This window comes from Haliotis cracherodii, unplaced genomic scaffold, assembly GCF_022045235.1.
Source record: "Haliotis cracherodii isolate W230 unplaced genomic scaffold, xgHalCrac1.p SCAF_5, whole genome shotgun sequence".
NCBI classification, from domain to species: Eukaryota; Metazoa; Mollusca; class Gastropoda; order Lepetellida; family Haliotidae; genus Haliotis; species Haliotis cracherodii.
The window spans coordinates 6,549,837-6,576,070 of record NW_027266308.1 but is presented as its reverse complement, the minus strand read 5'-3'; the positions used below and the strand labels follow the sequence as shown (position 1 = coordinate 6,576,070).

The 26,234-nt window shown below is 38.3% G+C and overlaps 1 protein-coding gene across 1 annotated transcript in view; it reads right to left on the bottom strand.

The window, feature by feature from the left end:
- The window catches only part of LOC139442898 (lysosomal cobalamin transporter ABCD4-like), a 35,880-nt gene extending 16,592 nt beyond the window's left edge, over positions 1 to 19,288 (bottom strand). The window contains exons 1-9 of the mRNA XM_071223806.1: positions 19,245 to 19,288; positions 18,339 to 18,457; positions 16,248 to 16,375; positions 12,345 to 12,484; positions 11,575 to 11,691; positions 9,753 to 9,878; positions 6,545 to 6,690; positions 3,859 to 3,980; positions 674 to 765 (exon numbers count right to left, since the gene is read on the bottom strand). Coding sequence (XP_071079907.1) covers positions 674 to 765; positions 3,859 to 3,980; positions 6,545 to 6,690; positions 9,753 to 9,878; positions 11,575 to 11,691; positions 12,345 to 12,484; positions 16,248 to 16,375; positions 18,339 to 18,457; positions 19,245 to 19,288 — 1,034 coding nt within the window. The remainder of the gene's footprint in view (positions 1 to 673; positions 766 to 3,858; positions 3,981 to 6,544; positions 6,691 to 9,752; positions 9,879 to 11,574; positions 11,692 to 12,344; positions 12,485 to 16,247; positions 16,376 to 18,338; positions 18,458 to 19,244) is intronic.
- Positions 19,289 to 26,234: the final 6,946 nt, after the last annotated feature.

The window sequence follows — 26,234 nt, the reverse complement described above, 5'->3', positions numbered from 1 at the left end:
GTGCATATAACACAGGAGTGCGTATTATACGCGAATGAATAAGTCTTGTTTACATTGATCCATCAGAAGGGGTGCTAATTGGGATTGTTCACTAGCCAATATATTAGCAAATATCGCCGTGGTCGCTTATTAGAGCGGGCGCTTATTACGTCGAATACCGTAGTCCTATAACATGCAGAAGGTCCCATTGCGAATAAAATACTATATATCTGTCACTCTGTCCATATAGTACCTGAAAAATACACTGGACTATAACTCTAATGTTTGTTTGTTTGTTTGTTGTTTAACGCCGCACTTAGCAATATTCCCGCTATATGACGGCGATCTGTAATTAATCATGTCTGGCCAGACAATCCAGTGATTGACATCATGAGCATCGATCCACGCAATTGGAAAAAGATGACATGGATCAATCAAGTCAGCGAGTCTGACCACCGGATCCCATTATTCCTGTCTTACAACAAGCAGTGTCAGTCGCCTTTTACGACAAGAATGGGTTGCTGAAGACCTATTCTACCCAGGATCTTCCCGGGTCTCTAACTCTAATGAAAATGTAACTTATCTATTGGCCAAAATCTGCCAAGATATTGGAAACACGAAGATGTGAAAACTAAATGTAAAACTCGAGTAACATACTTCCTGTGACCTGTGGTACACAGTGTAACACACTGACCTGTGAGCGTTGCCAGCCATGTCTGTGACCTTGGCAGACAGGTCGATGAGCTTGGTGAAACAACTGATGAGGTAGATGGTCACAAACGCATTCTGGAGCACAGAAACAGCAAGTGAGTTGACGACACTCAAACATCAGGAGATGCAAGTAATGGAAATTCTAGCTACCTTTCTCAGAGAACAAAACAAATAAAAATAAAAATGGTTCCACTACAGTATTATTCACAGAATTATACCAACAAAAGAGTTACTGTACAATATGGGATATAAAGAATCATTTCTTTGCAATTTTTGCAAACGAGAAAAACAAACCTTAGTAAACATGTTTTTTGAGTGCAAAATTGTAAAACATATCTTGAACAACCATACAAAATAGATCAAAGGAATGGAATAGAACTAGAATTTTCAAAATTGGCAATTTTATTAGGATATCAACAAAAACGAAATGATGTATTAAATCATATTCTAACTGTAACAAAGCAAAACATATTCAAATCAAACTTTTCCGACTCCAAACCAAATTTCCTACACATCAAACAAGAAATAACCGATTCATATTACATCGACAGAAATATATCATATTCACAATGTAAATACACACAGTTCATGACATTTTGGTCTGTCCGTCACCACCTATTCGTTTAAAACCACGAACTTGCACAATCCAACAATATGACACTGGAATAGATTTTGTTTGTTATCATCTATAGATATACTTTGTAACTTGTATGTATTTAAGATTGCATATGAACTATATTCTGTAAACATATTGTTTGTGTACTCCAAAAAGAAATAAAATAATATTAAAAAAACCCAAAACCTTTCTCAGAGAACAGGGACTCAAAAATAGTAATATTTTTCAAGTTGACAAAAAAAGCCAATAATGACATTAATGAAACAAAATCTGGGTGCCCCTTGATTGCATTAGGCTTAAAAAAAATAAAAGTATTGGTTTTCAGGCAATGACCTTTGAAAATAAAGTTCTGGCGGGTAGTGGCATTTTCTTTCTTTTTGCGTGTTCACACTAGTATTGAACGAAATAAACAGTTGTCTACCATCAACCTGGGAAAGGGCCTCCCTACATAAACAAGCATACAAACTCCTATTGCCGCCATGACCAAAACATGAGATGCGCAGTAAAGCAGTGTGCTTGTAAAGGGAAGTAACTGTGTGCTACATTGGATCGCATTATTTTAAAGTTTTTAAGATTTCTTTCTTTTTTTTAAAAAAGGCAATGAAAATGGAAATTAAAATGAAACGTGCAGCAGACTTTATGATGATGCGAGCGGTGCCTGAGAACCAAAACTATTATTTTTAGGCATAATAAAGTGATGAATGTTAATTTGGACATACTATAATATACGAGCGAGCGAGCATGGTTTTTACGCCGCTTTTAGCAATATTCCAGCAATATCACGGCGGGGGACACCAGAAATGGGCTTCACACATTGTACCCATGTCGGGATTCGAACCCGGGTCTTTGGCGTGGCCTGCGAACGCTTTAACCACTAGGCTACCCGACTGCCCCACTGTCACTTCAGGTTCAGTGTAAATGCAGTAAACAATCTTTATCACATATGTTCCCTCAGTCTGTCTTCCAGACCCAAGAGCATGAATTAAACAAGTGCAAAAGTGAGCGTGGCTAATACCCCCGACCCGCCTAGTGTGTCAGTAGTTACAAATTAAACAGCTAGGATAGGGTTAGCCTAGGGTTTGAAAAATTCATTAAAAAATGGAAAAATGAAAAAAACAATTTTTTTCTTTTGACTGCACCCCTCCATATGACATAGATTATATGTACTAAGTTTGAGATGAATCCACTGAATAGTTTAAGAGAAATCGCGCGGACAAAGTTTTCAGACGGACGTGGGGGTTTGAAAAATTCATAAAAAAATGGAAAATTAATAAAAACATTTTTTTTCTTTTGACTGCACCCCTCCATCTGACACAGATTATATGTACTAAGTTTGAGATGAATCCCCTGAATAGTTTAAGAGAAATCGTGGGGACAAAGTTTTGGGACGGACGGACAGATGGACGGACGGAATCTTGGTTATACACCTGACAAAATGTCGGGGGTATATAGTTATACCAAGATTCCGTCTGTCCGTCCGTACCAACTCAAGTCTACTACTGGATGCTCATATGAGTGATATTCCACATGTTTCCCATAATCGCAACATTCCCTTTTTTCCAAATGTCTTTTCAAAGCAAGATAAGTTTACCGAAATAGATTTTTCATGTATTCCTTAAATAAAGAATGTAATGAATCAGGCAAATAATGCCAGTTACCATAGTATCTTTGAGGTGTGAACTGATTTGATGAACCAAACAATGGTAGTTGTGTTGTTCCCAAATATATGTCAAAAATGAAAGTGGTTGCTTAAGTTACCATGGTTACTTCCTTGAATTATGGTTAGTTTGTGGACTACCGTTATATGATATGTATGTGAATAAAATGCAAAATTACAGAGTGAACGCTTTGCAGAGTAAGGGAGACAACTGTGCAGGAAATAGTCTTCCAACTTTGCCTCTGACTGCATCTAAGCTATGCAGTAAACAACTAAGAGTGAGTGAGTGAATAGGGTCTAACGCCGCTTTTAACAGTATTCGAGTTATATCAAGGTGTGTCAGCTTAATGTGGGAGGAAAGCCTGAAGTGATGAAGGTCTCAGACATTTATCACTTCGGTGAAACCCACGAGCACGGGTATGGTGCTGACAAACTTAGAAACATAATCGGGCGAACTGGGTTTAGAACCACGATCATAGGTTTCTGGAGTGCCCAAGGGACGCAACTCTGCACAGTGAGTCGCGGCGCCTTAGACGACTGGGCCACCTGGGCCCCCTGAACAACTAGGAAATGAAAACTGCACGGTTTTTTTAGTATCCAATTCCATGGTAATTGTAACCAGAATCAAGGCCGTTAGGTTTCAAATGTCTAAATTTTCAGGCATAAAATTCTTCCATGACATCAGTTGGTTAAAAAATGCAAAGAAAATCAACTTTATCGAAGTCTTTCCATATGAGTACAATACTGTTCACATTTTGCTAAAAAATGGAATCATGAAAAAAATTCATACACCAAAAGAAATCCATACGATTCCTGTGCTTTAGAACCTTTTTTCAACAGAGATTGCAGACCCAACTGAGCGTTGTTCACATTGATGTCAATGATACACATATACCTTGCTGATAAGTGCAGACAGCTCAGCTGCTGACAAAGAGTCGTAGCTCCCGGCAAAGATGGGCACAGCAATAGCAATGTAGCTTAGAATACTGCCCAGGTAGTCTGCAGCTTTGATGGAAACTGGAAGACAAGAAGAGTAGGTCATTGTCAATTATAGTGGGTGAATGTGCAGGGTTTTTTTTAAATAAGCCATATTCAAGCAATATCTCCACAGGCTACAAAAGAATGGGCGGTCTTCACAGATTGCAACCATGTGGGGAATCACGTCTGGGTCTTCAGTGTTACAAGCCATAGCTTTAACCACAAGACTTCCCCACCATGGGTCAACTACAGTTACTACAGGAATGCTACAGTTACTACAGGTATGCTACAGTTACAATAGGTATGCTACAGTTATTACAGGAATGCTAGAGTTACTACAGGAATGCTTCAGTTACTACAGGAATGCTACAGTTATTTCAGGAATGCTTCAGTTACTACAGGAATGCTACAGTTACTACAGGAATGCTTCAGTTACTACAGGAATGCTACAGTTATTACAGGAATGCTACAGTTACTACAGGAATGCTACAGTTACTACAGGAATGCTTCAGTTATTACAGGAATGCTTCAGTTACTACAGGAATGCTACAGTTACTACAGGAATGCCACAGTTACTACAGGAATGCTACAGTTACTACAGGAATGCCACAGTTACTACAGGAATGCTAGAGTTACTACAGGAAAGCTACAGTTACTACAGGTATGCTACAGTTACTACAGGAATGCTACAGTTACAACAGGAATGCAACAGTTACTACAGGAAAGCTACAGTTACTACAGGAATGCCACAGTTACAACAGGAATGCTAGAGTTACTACAGGAAAGCTACAGTTACTACAGGTATGCTACAGTTACTACAGGAATGCCACAGTTACTACAGGAATGCTACAGTTACAACAGGAATGCTACAGTTACTACAGGAATGCTACAGTTACTACAGGAATGCTTCAGTTACTACAGGAATGCTACAGTTACAATAGGAATGCTACAGGTACTACAGGAAAGCTTCAGTTACTACAGGAATACTACAGTTACTACAGGAAAGCTACAGTTACTACAGGAATGCTACAGTTACAACAGGAATGCTACAGTTACTACAGGAATGCTTCAGTTACTACAGGAATGCTACAGTTACTACAGGTATGCTTCAGTTACTACAGAAATGCTACAGTTACTACATGAATGCTACAAGTACTACAGAAATGCTACAGTTACTACAGGTATGCTTCAGTTACTACAGGAATGCTACAGTGACTACAGGAATGCTACAGTTAATGAGACCAGATTGCAATCTAATCAAACAGAATTTAATGGTAACAATTAGAAAAAGTATGGGAAACTGGTTAGCTATGCTCTCGTCAGACACACAGGGAGACAAGGATGGCAGACTGGGACATGTTACACTATAGTATACCGTATTCGACGTAATAAGCGCCCAGGGCGCTCTCAAAATTAGAAATAGGGGGCTCTTATTAGAATATTATTTTGGTGAAGAAAAAAAACAGAGTTGAAAGATCGTAAATGTCGTGGTTTATGCTGACAGCCTGAAATGTTTATGTACGACGGATATATTTTTCCAGAATTTAATTGCCCATAATTAAGGGTGCATATAACACACGAGTGTGTATTATACGCGAATAAATAAGTCTTGTGTACATTGATCAATCGAAAGGGGTGCTATTTAGGATTGTTCACTAGCCAATATATTAGCAAATAAATATTAGAGCATATACGCTATGTTGGAACTGATAGTATTATGTGCATACCTCTGTGCGTCTGTGTGTCTGTGTGTTTGTATGTGTGTGTATGCACGTGCGTGTTTACGAGTGTTTAAGATAGAGCATGTGTACGTATAATCGTGCTATTATTCTTCTGTACTGTATCCTTTTGTACTGTATCCATTTTAATGATATTTATACCAAACCGTTTCCATTGATTTTACTAGTCTCCTCTAGGTGTATTCTGTACATTTAGCTATTTACTGTATTTTTAACCTGTCTTAAGTCCAAGAAGAATGTAATCTGCATATGACTGTAGAGAAAGCAGAACTCCAGATAGCTGTCGGAGCAACTGAGTTCTTACTCAAAGGTTTCTATTTTAATTGGGTTATTACATTTTTCATTGGGTAACCAATATTTTTTCACTCAAATATCTATCACTCTATTGGGTTTTTCCCTAAGTGAGGAAACATTTTAAGATTTAAAAAAAAAATATAATGTTTTAGATGTATAAAAGGGTTCTAACAATAGGCTTGACTCTAACTCGTACTTGTGTCTTGGAAATTAGCTCCGTTACATGCATGCTGAAAAAGCTTTATTGGGGATTTATGCATGCTGTGTTTAAACATTTGAGTTTTTCATTTAATGCAGGCGTTTCTGTAAGCATGTTAATTGAAAGTAATTGAGTTTTGAATATATATGTTTTTGGGGGAGGAAGGAGTATTTTACGCCAAAACGCAGCTTATCTGTAGCTCTGAGAAAGTGAGACTTAAATAAACACTTCTCTCTCCTATACTGCCCCTGAATTCACACTGGGGTGACATTAACTTCTTTCCACTTACACCCTGAAATCATCTTTGTGAGGAGTATAGAAGTACAGGACACATCCTAAACCAAGAATATCATGTTGTTTATAAGACTCACAGTTCAGAGCATACTGTCTGCGGATCAGCTTATGCTGGACCTTGATAAGATCATGGAGTTTCTGATTGGCTTTCTTCTCCTCAGTGACCCCTGACCTGTAGAAAGCTGCTGACTCGGCATTAACTCGGATCTGCATGTGCTTGAACCTGCATCACAGGAGAAGAGGCCACATATAATAGCACTGATTCTGCATCCAGCAATCACATTAACTAAAACGTACCTGATCTTCAAATACAGGGTATCAATAATTCATTATGTGATTTTTGCTATGTTGGTTGGTTGGTTTGTTATTTAACGCCGCACTCAGCAATATTCCAGCTATATGACGGCAGTCTGTAATTAATCGAGTCTGGACCAGACAATCCAGTGATTGATATCATGATCATCGATCCACGCAATATGGATCGATGACATGCATCGACCAAGTCAGCGAGTCTGACCACCCGATCCCGTTAGTCGCCTTTTACGACGAGCAGAGTCACCTTTTACGGCAAGCATGGGTTGCTGAAGACCTATACTACCCCGGAATATTCACAGGTTGATTTTTGCTATGTAAGTATGATGAAAACATTTTCATTTAAAGATTCCATAATAACAAGACGTAATTTCCATCAATACATACAACACTGTGTCCGAGCCTAAAAATCAAGGTGACAAATGCTGTGATGTCATTTGACATTACAACTGATGGAAGCTTTACATAACTCATAAATATTCATTCAGTATGCACAAATGCATGAATTCGATGCTTAAATAAAACAAACTATGCCTTGAATGAAGCAAATATAAAACTTGCTACATGGAATTAATTCACTATGTTTACCAGAGATTCACAGGTTTCGCCTGACGCAGAAAACCTGCGTATTTGACGCATAAATAATTGAAAATACGCTAGAAAAATTTTCTACTGTGTCAGTGCTGACACAATGAAACAGTCATTACAATTAGTAAATTGAGACCTTTCCGTTTGTCAGAAAGAAAATACACTGTATTACAGTGATCCCTCGCTACAACGCTACCTTCGGTGTCCAAATAATTGATGAGCCTTATAGATGATCAGCGGTTTAACGAAGGTCGAGTCGCAGGTGGTAGACGACCAACAAAACAGTATACATGCTCTGCCTACCTAACACGATCTACGTTGCACTTTTCAGTTTCCCAAAAGATTTGAATAGAAGTTATTTATGATTCATAGTGTAAAATAAGATTTATCGAGTATTAGGCCTAATATGCGCTTTAAAAAAACACACACATCGTATCCCTTCAGATGAATAAACAGCTATAACCAACTCGATCAACAAAAAGATGAAATTTGATATAAAACACCACTAAAAATGATGATTTACCATTTAAAATGTACTTCCTGCCCTCAATTGTTTTAATTGCAGAGATTAAGATTACCGTGTGTATTTTCTCGTAAACTAAGCCGGAAATTAGCAATCGGCTGCGCACACATTTCCTCCCAATCAACTGGTGATTCAGTTGAAAGGTACCCAGTGATACCACTTCAAAGAATTTTGATGCAATGGTTGGAAGAAATTGTATCTGAAATTAATATTTTAACAGGAATAATATATTTAAAAAACGTGTTATTGTAGTTGCAGCTTCCACTATATACACTTAAAATTATAAGAACCATAAGCGTAGCACTTTGGTACAAATCTTATGCAGGATATTTTTTTATGTATGGTACGATTTTGACCAGTCACCGTAGGCACTTCACACGCTACACGTATTTCGATTGCGAAAACGTTATGTTGACATTTAATAGTCAAACTGCCTCATATGTTACTTTTAGCGAGTCATAGTACGGCATTTATGATATATGTATCCATTCTCTTGCAACTAAAGTTGGTTTCAAGGCGTCAACAGCGGTAATCTAACCGTGGTTGCTGTTAATAACGGTGAGTTGTGCGATCTACCTCACTTCGCATACAATTTCGCCGAAATTATTGTAAACAATATTATTATTATTGAATGAAATTTTGAATATAATTAAAACATATTGGAAACATTAGTCCAGATAAGAATGATTTTTTTAATTATCAGATATTTTAACAATAGGATTAAATTGCGTAGATTTACTTCAGTTCGGATTTGTTGACAGGTATTTTCGGTGTTACGTGATCGCGGTGATCAGCTGATAATGTTTTCTGAGATGGGGAAAACATCGTGTCATTGGAAAACTTGAGTGTTTTGAAAATGTTAGTAAATTTTGGGAGCCATGCTTTACCGTTTGCGCTAACACAGTTAGCGCTATATTGAAGGGCGCAATAACGAGGGAACACTGTAATAACATTATTAAAACCTGCTGATAATTTATTTTTGTGACTGTTCAGTGCCGACTATGATAGAGGTGTCTGTCTTTTTCAGAGGCAAAAGCAGAGGCGGAAGTAAATGCAATTCAGATTATCATTCTTGTATAAACTTGAAGCAAGAGTTGCTAGGATAATAGTAATGATGTCTGTCAGATTATTCAGTTCAAGAACTTACAGTTAAATATTACATAATAACAGTGTATATTCAGTACAGTCAGTAGTGAGTGAGTGAGTGAGAATGATTTTACGCCGCTTTTAGCAATATTCCAGCAATATCACGGCGGGGGACACCTGAAATGGGCTTCACACATTGTACCCATGTCGGGAATCGAACCCGGGTCTTCGGCGTGACGAGTGAACGCTTTAACCACTAGGCTACCCGACCGCCCCACAGTCAGTAGTACTACAAAACACTGAGCAAGCCATGGTTCCAGAAAGACTGGTGAAAGGTAGAATTAAAATAGTGTGCAACTTGACTTTGTGAATCAAATACATTTATGCTACAGTTAAAATTATGAAGAATATAAAAAGTTAAAATCTTTCCTTGTTTATGTTAACTTCATTTTTCATCCTGATAGCGAGATTCTGAGATTAGTTAATATAACTCCCAAAAATTGATGAATGACTCCTAATCTGAAAAGTTGGTGGTCACGATGACTCCCAATTTTTAATGTCTAGGGCAAACCCTAGATTCAAAGATTTCAAACCTAATTAATAAACAAGTTTTTTTATTACTGTTTTAAATGATCTAAATCTAGTCGAACATTTCATTGTGAGGTATGGCTGGAGCTTTGTATCTCTTATATGGACCCTAGGAATAACATATTCAGAGGTCCGGAGGATAATTAAACACTGTCACACTACACTGGATGTAGGAAGGTGAGTCTCACCTGAAGTCTCCCTCCCTCCTCTTCTGTTGGAAGACGGACCTCACCACGGGGGACATGAGGAACTTGTTGATGATCGTCGCCAGGATGAAGAAAACCACCACACTCACTGGACCAATGTACCCAGTGCTGAAACAACCAACAGATGACCTGATTTATACATCCAACAGATGACCTGATTTATACATTCAACAGATGACCAGATTTATACATCCAACAGATGACCTCATTTATACATCCAACAGATGACCAGATTTATACATTCCACACTCACTGGACCAATGTACCCAGTGCTAAAACATACAACAGATGACCTGATTTATACATCCAACAGATGACCTGATTTATACATCCAACAGATGACCTGATTTATACATCCAACAGGTGACCTGATTTAAACATCCAACAGATGACCTGATTTATACATCCAACAGATGACCTGATTTATACATCCAACAGATGACCTGATTTATACATTCCACACTCACTGGACCAATGTACCCAGTGCTGAAACATCTAACAGATGACCAGATTTATACATCCAACAGATGACCTGATTTATACATCCAACAGATGACCTGTTTTATACATCCAACAGATGACCTGATTTATACATCCAACAGATGACCTGATTTATACATTCCACACTCACTGGACCAATGTACCCAGTGCTGAAACAACCAACAGATGACCTGATTTATACATCCAACAGGTGACCTGATTTATACATTCCACGCTCACTGGAATATTTGTTCATATTATGACCTTTTAATACTAACATTTAATATTTTATTTGTATCTATTAGTGTTTACTTTTGATCTATATTTTAGAAGATGAATTTCTTGACCAAATGGCCACTTTTTGACAAGTCCTCACTTACAATGCTCACAGAAACCTTCATTGAATTACTGAATGAAACTGTGAGATAAGACAAGACATCACAGCCATAATGGCCTTCTATGCTCCAAGAAGTGGTGAGATGCACACAAGTATGTATGTGAATGTGTGCTTGTGAATGCGTGCTTGCTAATGTGTGGCTGCTTGTCATGACTAATGCTGTTTTTTAATGCTAGCCATAGGAGATGGATGCCATGCCGCAGTTTAACATGAATACCCACTCAAGCACATTATACTGACTCAGTGCCAACCAGTCCTTGTTTTAGCCCCTAAAGAGAAGTACCAGGCAGGGAAACAACAAGTACCATCTTTCAACGTGGTACATCTCCCCCAGGGAATAGAGTTAACTGACTTTAAAAGTCCACTTTCCACCCTTGCCAAACTAGGCTTAAATTACTGAGCTCGATCGTAGCGCCACCATTGGCTATTACCAGTTATGTCCCTTCTAAGCCTCTCCTATGGACCAATCAGATTCCAACTCTCATATCACTTCCACTAGCTTCACACAAAATGGTGGCGCCCAGTCAGGACGACCTGATTGATAATCAATATCTACATTGGGATAAAACGGATCTTACATCACGAAATGCATCATATCACATGAGCACCTTGATGAAAAACATGAAAAGATTTAGAATAATATCTGTTCACAACGAGTTGGCAATGCACATGCTTTGCAAATACTGCAGTCGATCGAAATCTGCACGACAGTTTACGAACTAGATTTTGTGATTATTTGCGCGATTTTGATTGGACTATGCATAGATTCGTTAGTCCAGCCAAAATGTAACTCCATAATACCAGCCTAGTTCTGCAAGGGTGGAAACTGGACTTTTATAGTCAGTTAACTCCCTTGCCTCGGGAGATGAACGTGGTATGGCCCAGAGTAGAATCCTATACAAGCCAATGGTAAGAAAGTGCACATACCCTTTGACAGCTTGGTTCACGTAGAAGCCGATGGTGAAAGGGGAGATAATCAGGGGGGCAATTATCAAACTGAAGGAATTGCATAGTTTGTCCACATCCTGCGTGATTCTCTGATCTCTGCAAGATACAAAATGGTAGAATTTGTTGTTTATATACAGCAAGTGTAAACATGTCATCATGGACATATATTGGTGTTTGGAAACATGAGTGTGCAATGAAAAGTAGACTTAAAATCATAAAACATAATTTGAAAGAAAAGGGATAGATGATTAGCATTAGGCTCAAAAAAAGAAAACAACTGGTTCTCAGGCAATGACTTTTAAAAATAATGTGTGGTTTGGTGGTGTGTTTTTGTTTGTTTGTTTGCTTGTTCAAACTAGTAAGTAAGCAAATAAACAGTTGTGTACCATCAACAAGCGAAAGGGCCTCCCTACATAAACAAGCATACAAACTCCTATTGCTGCCATGACCATAAAACAAGATACGCAGTAAAGCAGTGCACATGGAAAGGGAAGTAACTGTGTGCTAAATTGGATCACATTGTATTTAAGTATTAGGATTTTTAGATTTTGGGGGAAAATGGAAAGAAAAAAAAAACGTGTGGGAGACTTTAAGATGACGTGGGCGATGCCAGAGAACCAAGACTATTATTGTTTTTTAGTCTTATGTACATACACTCAAGATTAACAATCAAAATTTGCTTCTCAGGCAGGTCGGAACATTTAGTGACAACAAAATGTTGTAAGAACAAGAAACAGCAAAGTACATACGGGTTATCTATAGCTTTGTCCAGCACATTGAGTCTGTAGTAGATGATGTCGTAGAAGTAGCGGCGGTGAAGAGCAACAGTCAGCGTGCTCCTCCAAGTCACATACAGTACCGATGACACATACAAGATGGTACTCTTCATCTGAACATACAAGAAAATAATGTTAACGTGCATGCTGGCCTATTTCAGATTCCTATGTTCATGAAAGTGCGCACTTTTTTTCCAAAAAACACAGCTGTGTAGAAGGGGGTGCGCATTATACACGAATTATGAGTTTGGATGTTTTTTTCCCCCATGGAAAGACATTACCGTGAGCACGAAACACCGGAAATACCATGTCAACAAATCCATACAGAAATACGCAAAATAATTATGTAATTACACTGTCTGTCTATAAAAAGTGTTCTTTGTATTTCTGGACTTATGTTTGTAACTTACTTTATTAATTTTATTCAAAATTCCTTATAATATTGTTTTTATTAATTTCGGCGAAATCGTGTGTGAAGCGATCGGAAGATCGCACAACTCACCGTTATTAACAGCAACCACGGTCAGAATACCGCTATTGACGCCTTGAAACGAACTTTAGTTGACTGAGAATGGATACATATATCATAAATGACATACTTTGACTCGTTAAAAGTCATATTTGTTTTTGTTTGACGATTTTATGTCAACATGAAATTCTCGCGCTCACGTGATCCCGTGCGCGTGAGCCTTGACGGTGACTGGTCAGACATGTTCCATGTAAAAAATAATACCCGGGAATAGCGATCAGCTGCTTCGCTTAGGGTTATTATTATTTTAAATATGTTTAGTAAAGGCTGCATTTAATTAAGAAAATAATGGAATATATTATTCCTGATAAATAAAATAGTTTGAGATACAATTGTTGCCGATCCTTGCATTAAAAATCCTGTAAAGTTATATCATTGGGTGTGTCTTGACCGAATCACCGGTCGATTCCAAGAAAACGTGTGTACAGCTGATTGCTGTTTCCGGCTTAGTTTACGAGAAAATACACAAGGTAATCTTAATCCCTAGATATAAAACAATGCCTAGCAGAACAATAAATACTATTTAAACGGTAAATAAACATGTCTGGTGATTTTTTATCTCAAATTTCGAATTTGTACTGACGGAAGTTTCTCAGCACCCGTTCGTTTGCCGGACTTCGCTGAAAGGGTACGGTGTAAAAACATTTCTGCGCATAATATTCAAATTTCTTTTTTTCCAAAATATTGAACCCGCTAGAGGGGGGTGCGCATTATACATGGGTGCGCACTATACTCAAGAAAATACGGTAATAGCCATGTTTAAAAAATAATGAAACCTTTGCAATTTTAGTGAGTGAGTTGGGTTTAATGCCGCTTTTAACAGTATTCTTGTCATATCACGGCGTGTCAGCTTAATGTGGGAGGAAAGCCTGGAGTGATACAGGTCTCAGACGTTTACCACTTCGGTGAAACCTTGCAATTTTAAGACACCTGATTTCTCAGAACTTAATGGCAATGGCTATCCACATGGAAAACCTCAAAGCACAACAATTGACATAGATATATACAAATATATAAGATAGCTACGCGATAAATTGCAAAGAACAATGAAGAACAAAGCGTTGTTTATAATTTATGATAAAACATTGTTCTATCATGACGTCATTTCTTGAAGACGTAAATTGGACGAATTTATTTTTTAGAGGGAAGTGTCTAGTGAGTTGTTCCCAATAGACGTGAGTTGTTCCCAATAGACGTAGCTTGGCAGCACAGATGAACGCAATGGCTGAACGATCGCACCCAAAAGAGGGAGAAATATGAGAATCGGTATTGGGAGAAAAGGTACAGATAACCAATGTGAAAATTGTGAGACCACATTTAGCGCCCCCACCCCCTTCATAAACTGACAAAATGGACTTGTCCGACATTGCTGCAGTTGGGTTCTATGCAGGGAGTCATCATTATTTAAATATGAGTCAATGTTTTGAAGTGAGTACTTTTATCTAACATCCTCAAAGAGGCTGTACGTAAAGTTGATATCTCATACAAGAAATAAATGACACACGTTTATCGCAGCCCCTAATGGTTTATTCTCCCAGCAGTGTTTTATTGTACGATAAACAACTCCAACTCGTCATTTATTTCTTAAATACAGATAAACCTACTGCAATTTGATTGTAGATATTCTAAACATAAAGGTCTATCTGGCTCTTGAAAGAGGCCAGTGTCCACTTGCACAATGTGATCTTAGTGCTACATTCATCGTAACATAGATACTCTAACATAGACTTTACACAATCAGGGCAGACTAGGGAAGCTTAACTAACAGGCGGCCATTCAGTAAAAAATACATCAGTTGAAATAAAGGTCACAAGTATGCAATAATAGTCATATGTTACGAATAAAGTAATGAATATCATTATAAAGGTCAACATACAAATCAAATAGACGACATATGAAAGAGAGAACAATGTGTAGCATATTTAGAATGTCAGGGTACACAAATGGACACCAAACACTAAAGGACAATGTCGACAATAAAGAACGCCTGATGGCGGTGCAAACTGTGCAACAGTCTAATTTTAATCAGTTTGTTCAACTGTGAATATGATAAATGTTGGCAATGGGCAACATGTCACAGAGGTACACTATTGGCGTTTTATGCGTCCCTCGTTAGGTTTATACCACTAGCCTCCGGCTGGTATAAAACCTAACGAATGACACATAAAACCCCAGCACACCTCTTGTTTCTGCTACAACGAATTTATCTTACCGATATGTTTTATTGCAACATTGTAAAAGAATTAACACAAACTCAAAATTGATAGAAAACAGCTTTCGATTGACCTGGATTCATTTGTGCTATGTCATGTGACTTCCATTGACTTGGAAAAAGCGTGCAGGTTTTTGTTTAGAAGCAGGGTATAAGGGATTTATTCTGCCTCTCAGAAATCCACGTGTCGCCTGTATTGTTCGTGGCGGGGTATAAGAGATTTTTTCCCCCACTGAGAAATTTATTCCCCTCCAAGGTGGGTTACACAGTATTTTATTAAGATCACATGGACCAATCAAATCTCATCATTTGGACATGAAGTTAGATAAAATGTTTTATGTCATTCCTCGTGCACCCACTGTGTGACATCATATGCATGTTACATCAAGCGTTTATTCATCGTCACCGAGAAAGCAGAATGTTTTGATGAATATTTTGTTATTGTTTATGTTTTGCGCATTACTTTTGAATTCATTTAAGTAAGAAATGAATATGATTTTCAACATAATCAAAACCAAACCTAGAACAATTTGTACATAACCTACATTCTTTATCAACAAAATGATAAGGTATAGGCCACTCTGTTCCAGAGTCCATTGGATCAACGGGCAGGGACAGATGTGGGCTACCAAAATGCAGAAAGTGCTTCAATGCATCATGGACATTAACTCAAAAGCTTAGGCTTACAATAAAAGAACTGGTTCTCAGGCAATGGCTTTCGCAAATATTGTGCGGGCGGGCAGTGTTTTTTTGTTGTTGTTCAAACTAGTATGTAACCAAATAAACAGTTGTGCACCATCAACCTGGGAAAGGGCCTCCCTACAAATATGTATTCTTTGAGGAGTAAAATCCTGAAATTCATTATTTGAAGACTGGTCGACAACCAGTGTATCTATAATACACACATACAATGAGTTTTGTGTTCGAGATATGGAATATTTAAGGATTTTTGGTTTGTTTTTAAAATGGACATAAAAATGAAACATGAGGTGGAGTTTATGATTATGAGGACGGTGCCTAAACCAAAATTAATATTTTTTAAAGCTTTAAGTGCCTAGTTGTACACAAGTGAATTAACATTCCTTTTAAAAAATCTTAGCTTAATTGAACATGGTAAAATGACAAAATCTCTTACAAAAGCTTCTACGAGAATCAGCAGAACTGCCATGATTGTGTTGGAACGAAACCTGTCCACGTCCTTTTCTCCCAGGATTTCGTAGTACTTGCTGGGGAGTACGCCGATGTTGAAGATGATTACTTGCTCTACAAACACAAACAAAATCCATATATCTGGACATCAGGGACCAGTTTCACAAAGCAATCTTAGCGCTATACCTGTTGAAAGTCTACGTGGAAGTATGGCAGTTATGTTTGTGTTTAACGTCGCACTTAGCAACTTTCCAGCTATATGACGGCGGTCTGTAAATAATCGGGTCTGGACCAGACAATCCAGTGATTGACATCATGAGCATCGATCCACGCAATTAGGATCAATGACATGCATCAACCAAGTCAGTGAGCCTGACCACCCAATCCCGTTAGTAGCCTCTTCCGACAAGCACAGTCGCCTCTTATGGCAACCATGGGTTGCTGAAGACCTATTCTACCCCAGATTTTCATGGGTCTATGGGAGTTATGATCATCTTAGAGCCAAGATCACTGTGTATAATGCAGCGCTGTTTTGTTTTTTTATTCACAGGTTTCTTTGGGATATTTTTTAACAAGTCGTGTTTATGAAGTTGTCTCTGCAGTTTAATGTTATTTAAAATAAATTTTTAGTGGTGAAAACTGTACATTTGCATTCTGCAAATTTAAAGAAATATGGCACAGTAGCTCACCTGGATATGTAAGTCAACAGTTGTCAACAAAGAGAGCTACTCAACAGTAGTCGCTGTTAGCATTGATATTTCAATACTTTGTGCATAAATTCTTAGCAAAATCTAATGATTGAACAAAGCATGTTGAGCACTTTGATTAAAAACATGAAAAGACTTGGAAAATGTCTGTTGACAACGAGTTGGCGGTGTACATGCTTTGCAAATCCTGCAATCGACCAAAATCTGCATGACAGTTTACGAACAGGATTTAGTTTTGTGATTTTGATTGGACTATGCATTGACTCGATAGTCCAGCCAAAATGTAACTCCATAATACCAGCCTAGTTCGGCAAGGGTGGAAACTGGACTTTTAAAGTCAGTTAACTCTTTCTTTAGGAAGTTAGCACAGGCATTGCTACTGATGCCACGAGGGTGTGTTGAATCATATCTTAGCGAGTGAAACGGCTTGTGTAGAAGTTCCATGACAGTTTCCTCAAGCAAAAATATTCAACAACAAAAAACAAGTCATCCTGCTTTCTCAAAGTTTGTGAAGATTAAATGCAACTGAAAATGTGAAAACAGTGAAATGAACCAGGATACCCACACACGCATTTATTCACATGCTTCGTTTCTTCTCATCCCATGCATACAAACGCTTGCGATGGGGGTACAAACAGTTTGTCCAAATTTAGTATGTTTTTGGGGTTTGTTTGTTTTTTAACCCCGCACTCAGCAATATTCCAGGTATATGACAGCGGTCTGTAAATAATCAAATCTGGACCAGACAATCCAGTGATTGATATTAGCATCAATCCATGCAATTGGGATACGATGACATGCATCAGCCAAGTCAGCGAGCCTGACCATCAGATCCCGTTAGTCTCCTCTTACGACAAGCATATTTGCCTTTTATGGCAAGCACAGGTTGCTGAAGACCTATTCTACACCGGACAGGGCCCAAATTTAGAGGAGCTAAAGGATGTTGGCACACATGCTGTCCAAACTCATCCCAAAGATGTTCATTGGCAAAATCTACCAGTCCCCACTACTTTTTGTCAGTTCTAACTTTCAATCAAATAAAAAAAACGCATGAAAATTACCTGGCTTTAATTCCTTCAACATCATGTTCAATGCAATGACGTCATCTTTGCAGTAACTTAGTTAGATCTACATGTCATTCACACAAAGTATATTCACAAATTTCGCCTTTTTAAAAAAATAATTCGAGACTTAGTTGCTAGAAATATATATTTAACCTTAAAGAAGGGCAAACCAATGAAAATTCTAAAATCACACTTTTTGATCTGATGCAACAACTAAATGCCCCACACCATATCATGCATTTTTTTGGGATTGTCAAGATTCCTGTACATCTTTACATGGTGTTTGTTTCACAATATTTAACTTACCCAGTAGAGATAGCAGAAGAAGAAAGAAACTCAACAGAGATGTCACACTCAGCCATCTTGGGAACATCAAACGAAAAAGTCGCAGGAAGCGTTTGATGAACACAATATCAAAACTATATCTGTAAAAAGATGATATACATGCCTATACAGATTATAACCTATTATCCAAATTTTAAAAAATGACATTTTCAACTGTTCCAAGGCCATCTGTTAAATTTATAATAATTGCATTTATTTATTACATATTTAATTGTACATTATGATTTATCATCCAAAACTGGCTCCCACAGGAGATATCGCTTGGATTAGATCAAGCGATATCTACACTGTAGGTATCGCTGCAATGATATTACATCACAATGCTTTGCAGGCCATTGTGACGTCACTGGTTACCATGACGTCACAATCAAATGACATCACTAATGGCTCAGCTACTGAAGCTTTTAGCAGTACTTTATCAAAAGACACTCGGGTGAGATTCTCTATTTATTTTATTAACCTGTCCGTTATTGGCGTTAACATGTTAGACAAAACTCAACAGAGTTAATTCAGTGCAATAACAAAATAATGACCCGAACATTTAAATAGTTATCAGAACAAAACATGTCTAATTCATTTCATCATGTTATACTCTTATACTGCAAACTAAACTTGATGGTAACATAGATATTTTCTTCATTTCTTTTTTACCGATTTATTTCATTTAAAGGGAGGTAAGTGATATCGTTGGCTGCTCGACAAGGGCTCGCTTATCTAAGCCGGGAGCGAGATATTCAGAAATATAAATTTCATAACTCATAGAGACAAGATGGGATTGAAACTGCTCACATCCATGCAGCTGCATCTTATAAAGCCCTTGAACAAATATGGTAGCTTGCCACTATTTAGAAACTTATATGGACTCACTTCGAATCGGAGCTCAAGCGAGCGTGGCCTCCATCCGAGGACATGTTTAGGGGAAGATAACTCTAGGAAACCGCGAGTGCGAGCTTCAAAGTCACAATCATTAATATATGCAGGTTCAAACACTAACTTTTCGTTTGGCAATGATGTATACGGGTGATCATTGGGGTCACTCTACGTGCTTTTTTCCAAAGCCATTGTTTCACGAAAATTAATTACAATTAGATCTACATCACATCTTGAACATATAGTCACTATTAGTGTATTGGATAATTATCTTTATAAATAAAATGTAAGAAGCATTCTGATCTTAAGCATACTATTCCTAATAATTCTGGAATCATTGATCCTGATCGAAATAATTATCAACAGTTATACTTATAAAACGATCCAGCGCCAAAAAGAAGCAAGCCAATTTGGTCAATCACAGGAGTCCGTATCTAAAAATAGACGCCCTCATGCATATTCATGACCATCTCCACGCGCGAGCCCGAAGAAATATGCATGAGGGCGTCTATTTTTAGATACGGACTCCTGTAGGTCAAAACGCCACATTTTCCTAGTCTGTCTATGCTGTTTGTTTGTTGATTAACGCCGCACTCAGCAATATTCCAGCTATATGACGGCGCCTAGTCTATGCATGCATGCGGACAATATCAGATGTAGTAAGATTATTGCACTTTTATAGCGACGTTGCATGCACGTGTGTGTGGCTGCTTGAACTGGTCTGAACTGATGCCGACTTGTTATAGTGCTAACTCACTGAGATACCATGCCACAGGTAAACATGCATACCCCACTTAGACAGTATACTGACTCCAACCCGACCAGTCCTTGTTTTAGCCCCTGAATGCCGAGCGCCAGACAGGGTTACAACAAGTACCATCTTTTAACGTCTTTTCGTATGACGAGGCCGGGGATGAGACCCCGGACCTTCAGCTCTTCGGGCGGACGCTCTCCCTCTAGACCACGGAGGCGCGGTCAAATCTCTTTCGGTTAACTATTAAAACTAATAACAATAGGTATAAAAATTATTAAAAGTTTTGAATCAACTGAAAAATATATATTTATCGTATGAAAATCTTCATCACAAGATGTTACAAACTCTAAACTCATTTTCCATTTCATTTTTGGACTTTTGAACATCACAATAACAAAAAACAAAACATGAATGATTGCCAGACGGTATATATGTATTCATTCAGAAGATTTGAAAAATCGTTTACGTTTTGCGCGAGCGGACATTTTTTTTAAGTACTGCGCTTCCCCAACTCTGAAGCCAAATGACATAATCTCGCGAGATCGTTGTTGCCATAGTAACTGTTGTCACTTCAAACGACGCCATCTTTGGTGTACAGTCACAAATCGACTCTAAAGTACTGTTTTGATTTCTCTGGCAGTGTTTAATCACCAAGGCATATTATCACCACTATTTATATTCTGGTTTGATTGATTTTGAATAATTTTCTCATTTTGCTTGGGTAAGAGCGCCAAAGCTTCCATATGGCAATCCACTTTCACATTTATTACGGAAGTACAGATATCTTCGATTGTTTTAAAGATACTGGTATTTTATTTAAAGAGATCAATAATGTTTTTAAGGTATCATAAAAAATTAAAGATATCTTAAATTCTGTATTTAGTTTCAAGATATCAGGAATTGAATTAATGACATCATAACAAAACATGACATTTTCTTATTTTTAAATCATTTTGATATCAATAATTGAATTTAAGATATCAGCAATTCTTTTCAAGATATCAGTAGTACGCTTCACCATATCCTTAATTCATTTCGTGATATCTTAAATGTTATTGCAGATATCTACAATTATCTGCATTTAAGATATCTCCAATTCCATTCAAGATATCTTCAATTCATTTCAAGATATCTTTAAAGCAATTGAAGATATATGTATTCCGTAATGAATGTGAAAACGGCTTGCCATACTTCCACCCTAAGCTGTCCAGTTATGTTGAAATAAAAATTGGTTGCATCTTTAGCTCGTTCACAACCTTTCAGGATATGTTGGTTCTATTCCCTTATATTCATTTCCCCTATTCCCCCTTGAAGTAAACTTCAGCCATTTTTGTCAGTGTTATATCTTTGTTTTTGTCAGCGATTGTCAACGGATACAGGACGAACTGTAAACGGTGCTGAGTGATTAACACATTAAACTTAACCTGGGTACCGTTCCACAAAGCAATCTTAGCGCTACGTCCATCGTAAGCCAGTGTTAAAGTATGGGAGTTACGATCACCTCAGCGCTAAGATGGCTTTGTGGCGCCGATTGATTAAAACAAAACAAAAACTTTACCTGATGTTAATGTTTGCGGATTTTTGTGCTTTTTCTACAAGTCTTGTGCACATGTCTACACATTATTTTTGTTCCTCACACTCACAGCTCGGGATGAGTTGAATAACATGCAGAGGAGGCACAGTCTGGCTCTCTCCCACCCTGACACTCCCGCCACTCCCGTCCCCCTTCCAGTAGGTCATCATGGTCATTCGTGTTTAGTGTTTTCAGTCTCCAGGCTCTCGGGTGTTTTCTATGAACAAATGCCTCACCAGTTTGTTGATACTTTATGCCAGTCCTAACCATAATTAACCACTTACAAAAAGCTAACAGCCTTACACTCGTCTATAACCTAATGTCATACTGTAACCAAAATATCAAAGAGCTAATTATGCATGCCCTTTATCATCGCTTTAATTTTCAATCTTTCCCAGCATTGTTTTCATTTTTTCTCAGGTCTATATCATTTAATGAATCAACGCACGTTACTTTGCTCTGCTGCACCTTTCTAACACAACCAATTTGCACCCTTTTTCTTTTACCCTTTTAATAGGACCCCTCCACTACCGCTCGGTTCAGCTGCGACCCTCTGACACCCCATGCCGTCACCCACAACCCGCTCTCCAACCCACCCCTCCAGTGTTTGGACATTGATCTGGGCGACCCCGTACAATCCCTCCTGCCATCTGCTGTGATGGACACACACAAGACCGTACAATCACAACTGCCATGCAGAGACATTGATCTTCGCGACCCGAAAGTATCTCCATTCCCCAGTGTTGTGCAGGAAACACCATTGCCATATGTTGTGATTAATGTAGGCGACATTGAAGACACAAAGACCCAGTCTTTCATGGGATCATGTTATTCGTCAGTGTTAAACTTCTTCAAGGGACTGTTTTCTATGTTTTAGATCAATAGTTTATTAATAAGTGTCCAACATAATAAATCCACCATGAACTCATTTGTGGCATCTAATCTCAAATTATATCCCAAATTATCCCTATTTGGCTCCGCCCCTCAGCCACTTTGTGTGTGTGTGTGGGGGGGGGGGGGGGGGGGGGGGGGGGGCGCTAATACATCCATTATCCATGTGTCACTGTACATGAAGTATTGAATCCACGCGCTTAACGTAATATAGACACTATCCTTGTCCAAAATTCACCTCATTGCTCATTTAATTTGTCATGCCATCTCAGTAGCATAGTAGCCGATAACATCACAGTCTATCAATAGTAACATCATTTTGACCCTCTTAAGTATTTGACACGATTTTTCAATATATACTCTGCAAAAAAAGAAATGCAAGAGTGATTAGAGATTATTTTATGGTGGTCGATTGTCAAAACTTGGCACATATCACTGTCATTGACCCAGTTTCCATATGACACATATGAAATAGTAGATTTTCAAGAAGGTAATCCGTTCTCAATATCTTGTATGTCCACCATAAGGGTTCCAAACTGACTGGCATAGTCGTCCAATGGAATCAGTTAGATCCCGAATTGTGGCTTGCTGGGGAATGTTCACCCACTCTTCCTGCAGTGTGTATGTTAACCGTCGGAGGTTCTGTGGTCGTTGCTGACGTGCTCGCAGTCGTTGATCCAGTGTATCCCATAAATGTCTGATTGGCTTTAAATCTGGGGCGGTATTCATAAAAAAAAATAAGAATCTTCTAAGGCCTAAACTTAAGTTTTTTTCAGACTTAAGTTCTTTACGAATAGACCCGTGAAGATCCTGGGTAGAATAGGTCTTCAGCAACCCATGTTTGCCGTAAAAGGCGACTATGCTTGTCGTAAAAGGCGACTAACGGGATCGGGTGATCAGGCACGCTGACTTGGTTTATGCATGTCATCGATCCCAACTGCGTGGATCGATGTTCATGATGTTAAACACTTGATTGTCATATAGCTGGAATATTGCTGAGTGCGGCGTAAAACAACAAACCAAACCAAACCAAACCAAATATTTTATGAATACCGCCCCTGGTCACCTTGGGGGAAATGACAGGACCTAGATGTTGTGATTCCTGAAAAAGGTTGTCCCTTTTTGCATAATGGAAAGGGAGTTTGGCGGAAAAATGTCACCAATGTAATGTGTGCACAATTTGCACTATGTCTGTTCTACCAGTGTAGGAGACGACTGCAGAGGTGACGTGTTGAAAACAGGCTTCAACTGAAGGTGGTTCTCCTGTCTGCTGCTGCAGGTGCTGACTCCATCTATCAATGTGTGTGCGTGTGTGTGTGTGATGCCGCATTCCATGTGACAACACAGTGTTTGATCTGTGCGCACTGATTACTGATCACCTGAACGTCCCTTGAGATAGCAGTGACCTAGGTGACCTGTACATTGCCCTCCGACAGGACGTCAGGGCATACCTTCAGTTGGTTACACGGTGTCAAGTGGTCGTTATTTAACATTATGTAAAGATACTCAATGACATACTCACCGCATGCATTTGACTAGGGGTTGAATGAATATGTTCTTGAAAATCAATACATTTCCCTCATCTATTCCATGCTCTTTTTTAAATCTCAAAAAAGAAAAACTGAGCTGTAAAACCATCAAATTGTATTAATAGACGAAGATGTTTTGGTCGATAAGCTCTTTACTGCTTTCAAATTAACAGCAAAACAAATTCAAATATATGAGCGAAGGTGCGAGTTGAACAGCGTGTAAAGCAAGCATGGATATAACCATCGCCCCCGGTAAAGTTCTTGTGGTTGAAGTACTTATAAACTCACCTTTGATCAAGTGACCATGGACTCATTACATCATAATGTGCTATCTACACGAACAATTAACATGAAAACAACCGCTATGGACGGGATAACTGGCTCAAGCACAGTTCAACACATTTACGCCAACGTTTATCTGACTTAATTATAATCGGTGTTGATTTAACATATATGTAAAATAGTGGGGCCGGGGGTATACATACATGTAGGTTGTATCCATGCCAGATGATTACAAGAAAACATTGATGCAAAGCATCAAAGTTCCCCGCCATATGTGATGCCTCACAAACGCATAATTATGATACTTATGTTACTTAAAGGCATGATGGAGCATAATTAAATTAACCACAAATAACACAACGCTGTTGTGGAAACAAATATTATTTATTTTGAGTATTGGTCAATACAGTTGATACATTTGCATAGGGGAGGTCTATTTATCGATCCCCATTGCTTAGATCGATGCTCATGATGTCAATCACTGGATTGTCTGGTCCAGACTCGATTATTTTACAGACCCCCGGCATATAGTTGGAATATTGCTGAGTGCGGCGTTGAACTACAAACAAACAAAGATAAGGTCTTTTTGTCACAACCACAGATACACAGATACTCAAAATATTATCACGTAGTTGAAGAACATTTCAATACCGGGACTAATCAATAACGGAGAATCCTCGTCTCTTGTTTTACGTTTTTGTCTGTCAGTTTCTTTTTTTGTATTTCTTTCTTTAAAAAAATAGTAATTGTGATCATGACGAGTTGAGTTACTTGGTCTTTTTCTATGTACTGTTTTTTTTTTTTATCCAGTGTCAGTAACTGTTGTGGAATGTGGTTTACTTGTAACGATGACTGGTTTGAGTTCATATTATGATGATTGATGGGTTTGTCGTTTAACGCCAAACTCAGCAATATCCCATCTACATGGTGGCGTTCTGTAAATAATCGAGTCTGGACCAGACAATCCAGTGCTCAATGTCATGAGCATCGATCCGCGCAATTGGGGTCGATGCCATGCATCAACCGGAGCCTTGCCACCCTATTCCGATTGTCGCCTCTTACGACAAGCATAGTCGCCTGATTTACTGTTAAGATGTAACATAACAATTGAGCCATACTACTAAACAGAAGTAAAACTGCTTGTCCATTCGGATCAATCTGACTCAAACCATTCCGCTGATGAGAGTCAAATAATGCATGCGAATATAAATCCGTAAAAGTTGCAATGGAGACCTCATTAAAAAATACCAAAAGTGACGGGGATATCAATATTGCTTGTTGAAATGATTCTATGAAATTTGTTTTTCCTGCTTCAATATTTGGAGCACCTGTGACGGAGCCATAAAACTGATCTGTTATGTAGACAACATCGCTTGAGGCAGTGGCTGCTGGGAGCTGATTATGACCTAGATACCCCTCATTGCCTTCGGTGTTATGACTGTAGAGAGCCGTGCCTTCATCCAAAAGATTATCGAGATCAGTGGAAAACGGTACAGACGCAAATACTGACCAGAGCTACGGCTGTACATTGAATTCCATTAAACGGTTGAAAAATACTACAGCCTTGATGCAAATTCGCCGACACACTACTCCGATTTTGCTTTGACTTTGAGACCAAACGTTTCAAACACGGGGGACTGGGTTAATTCAAAATACGAAATATAACTATTCCAAATATTTCCAGTGAACATGTGCATCCAAACAATCAAAAGTGTGGTATGTAGAATGTGGACTTCAGCCATATTACATTTATATTGGGATGTCGTCGTTGTTCATGAATTAGCATATTCAGAACATATTTTATATTATGCTGTTATTTACGATCTCCGGAGTACAGTTCTTCTTTTGCATACACCGTGAAAATCAGAAAATTAGTCCTTGAGGAAAAAAGGACACATGAATGGTTTAATAATGTCAGCTAATGACCAGAAAGGTCAGATGCATCAATTAACTACATA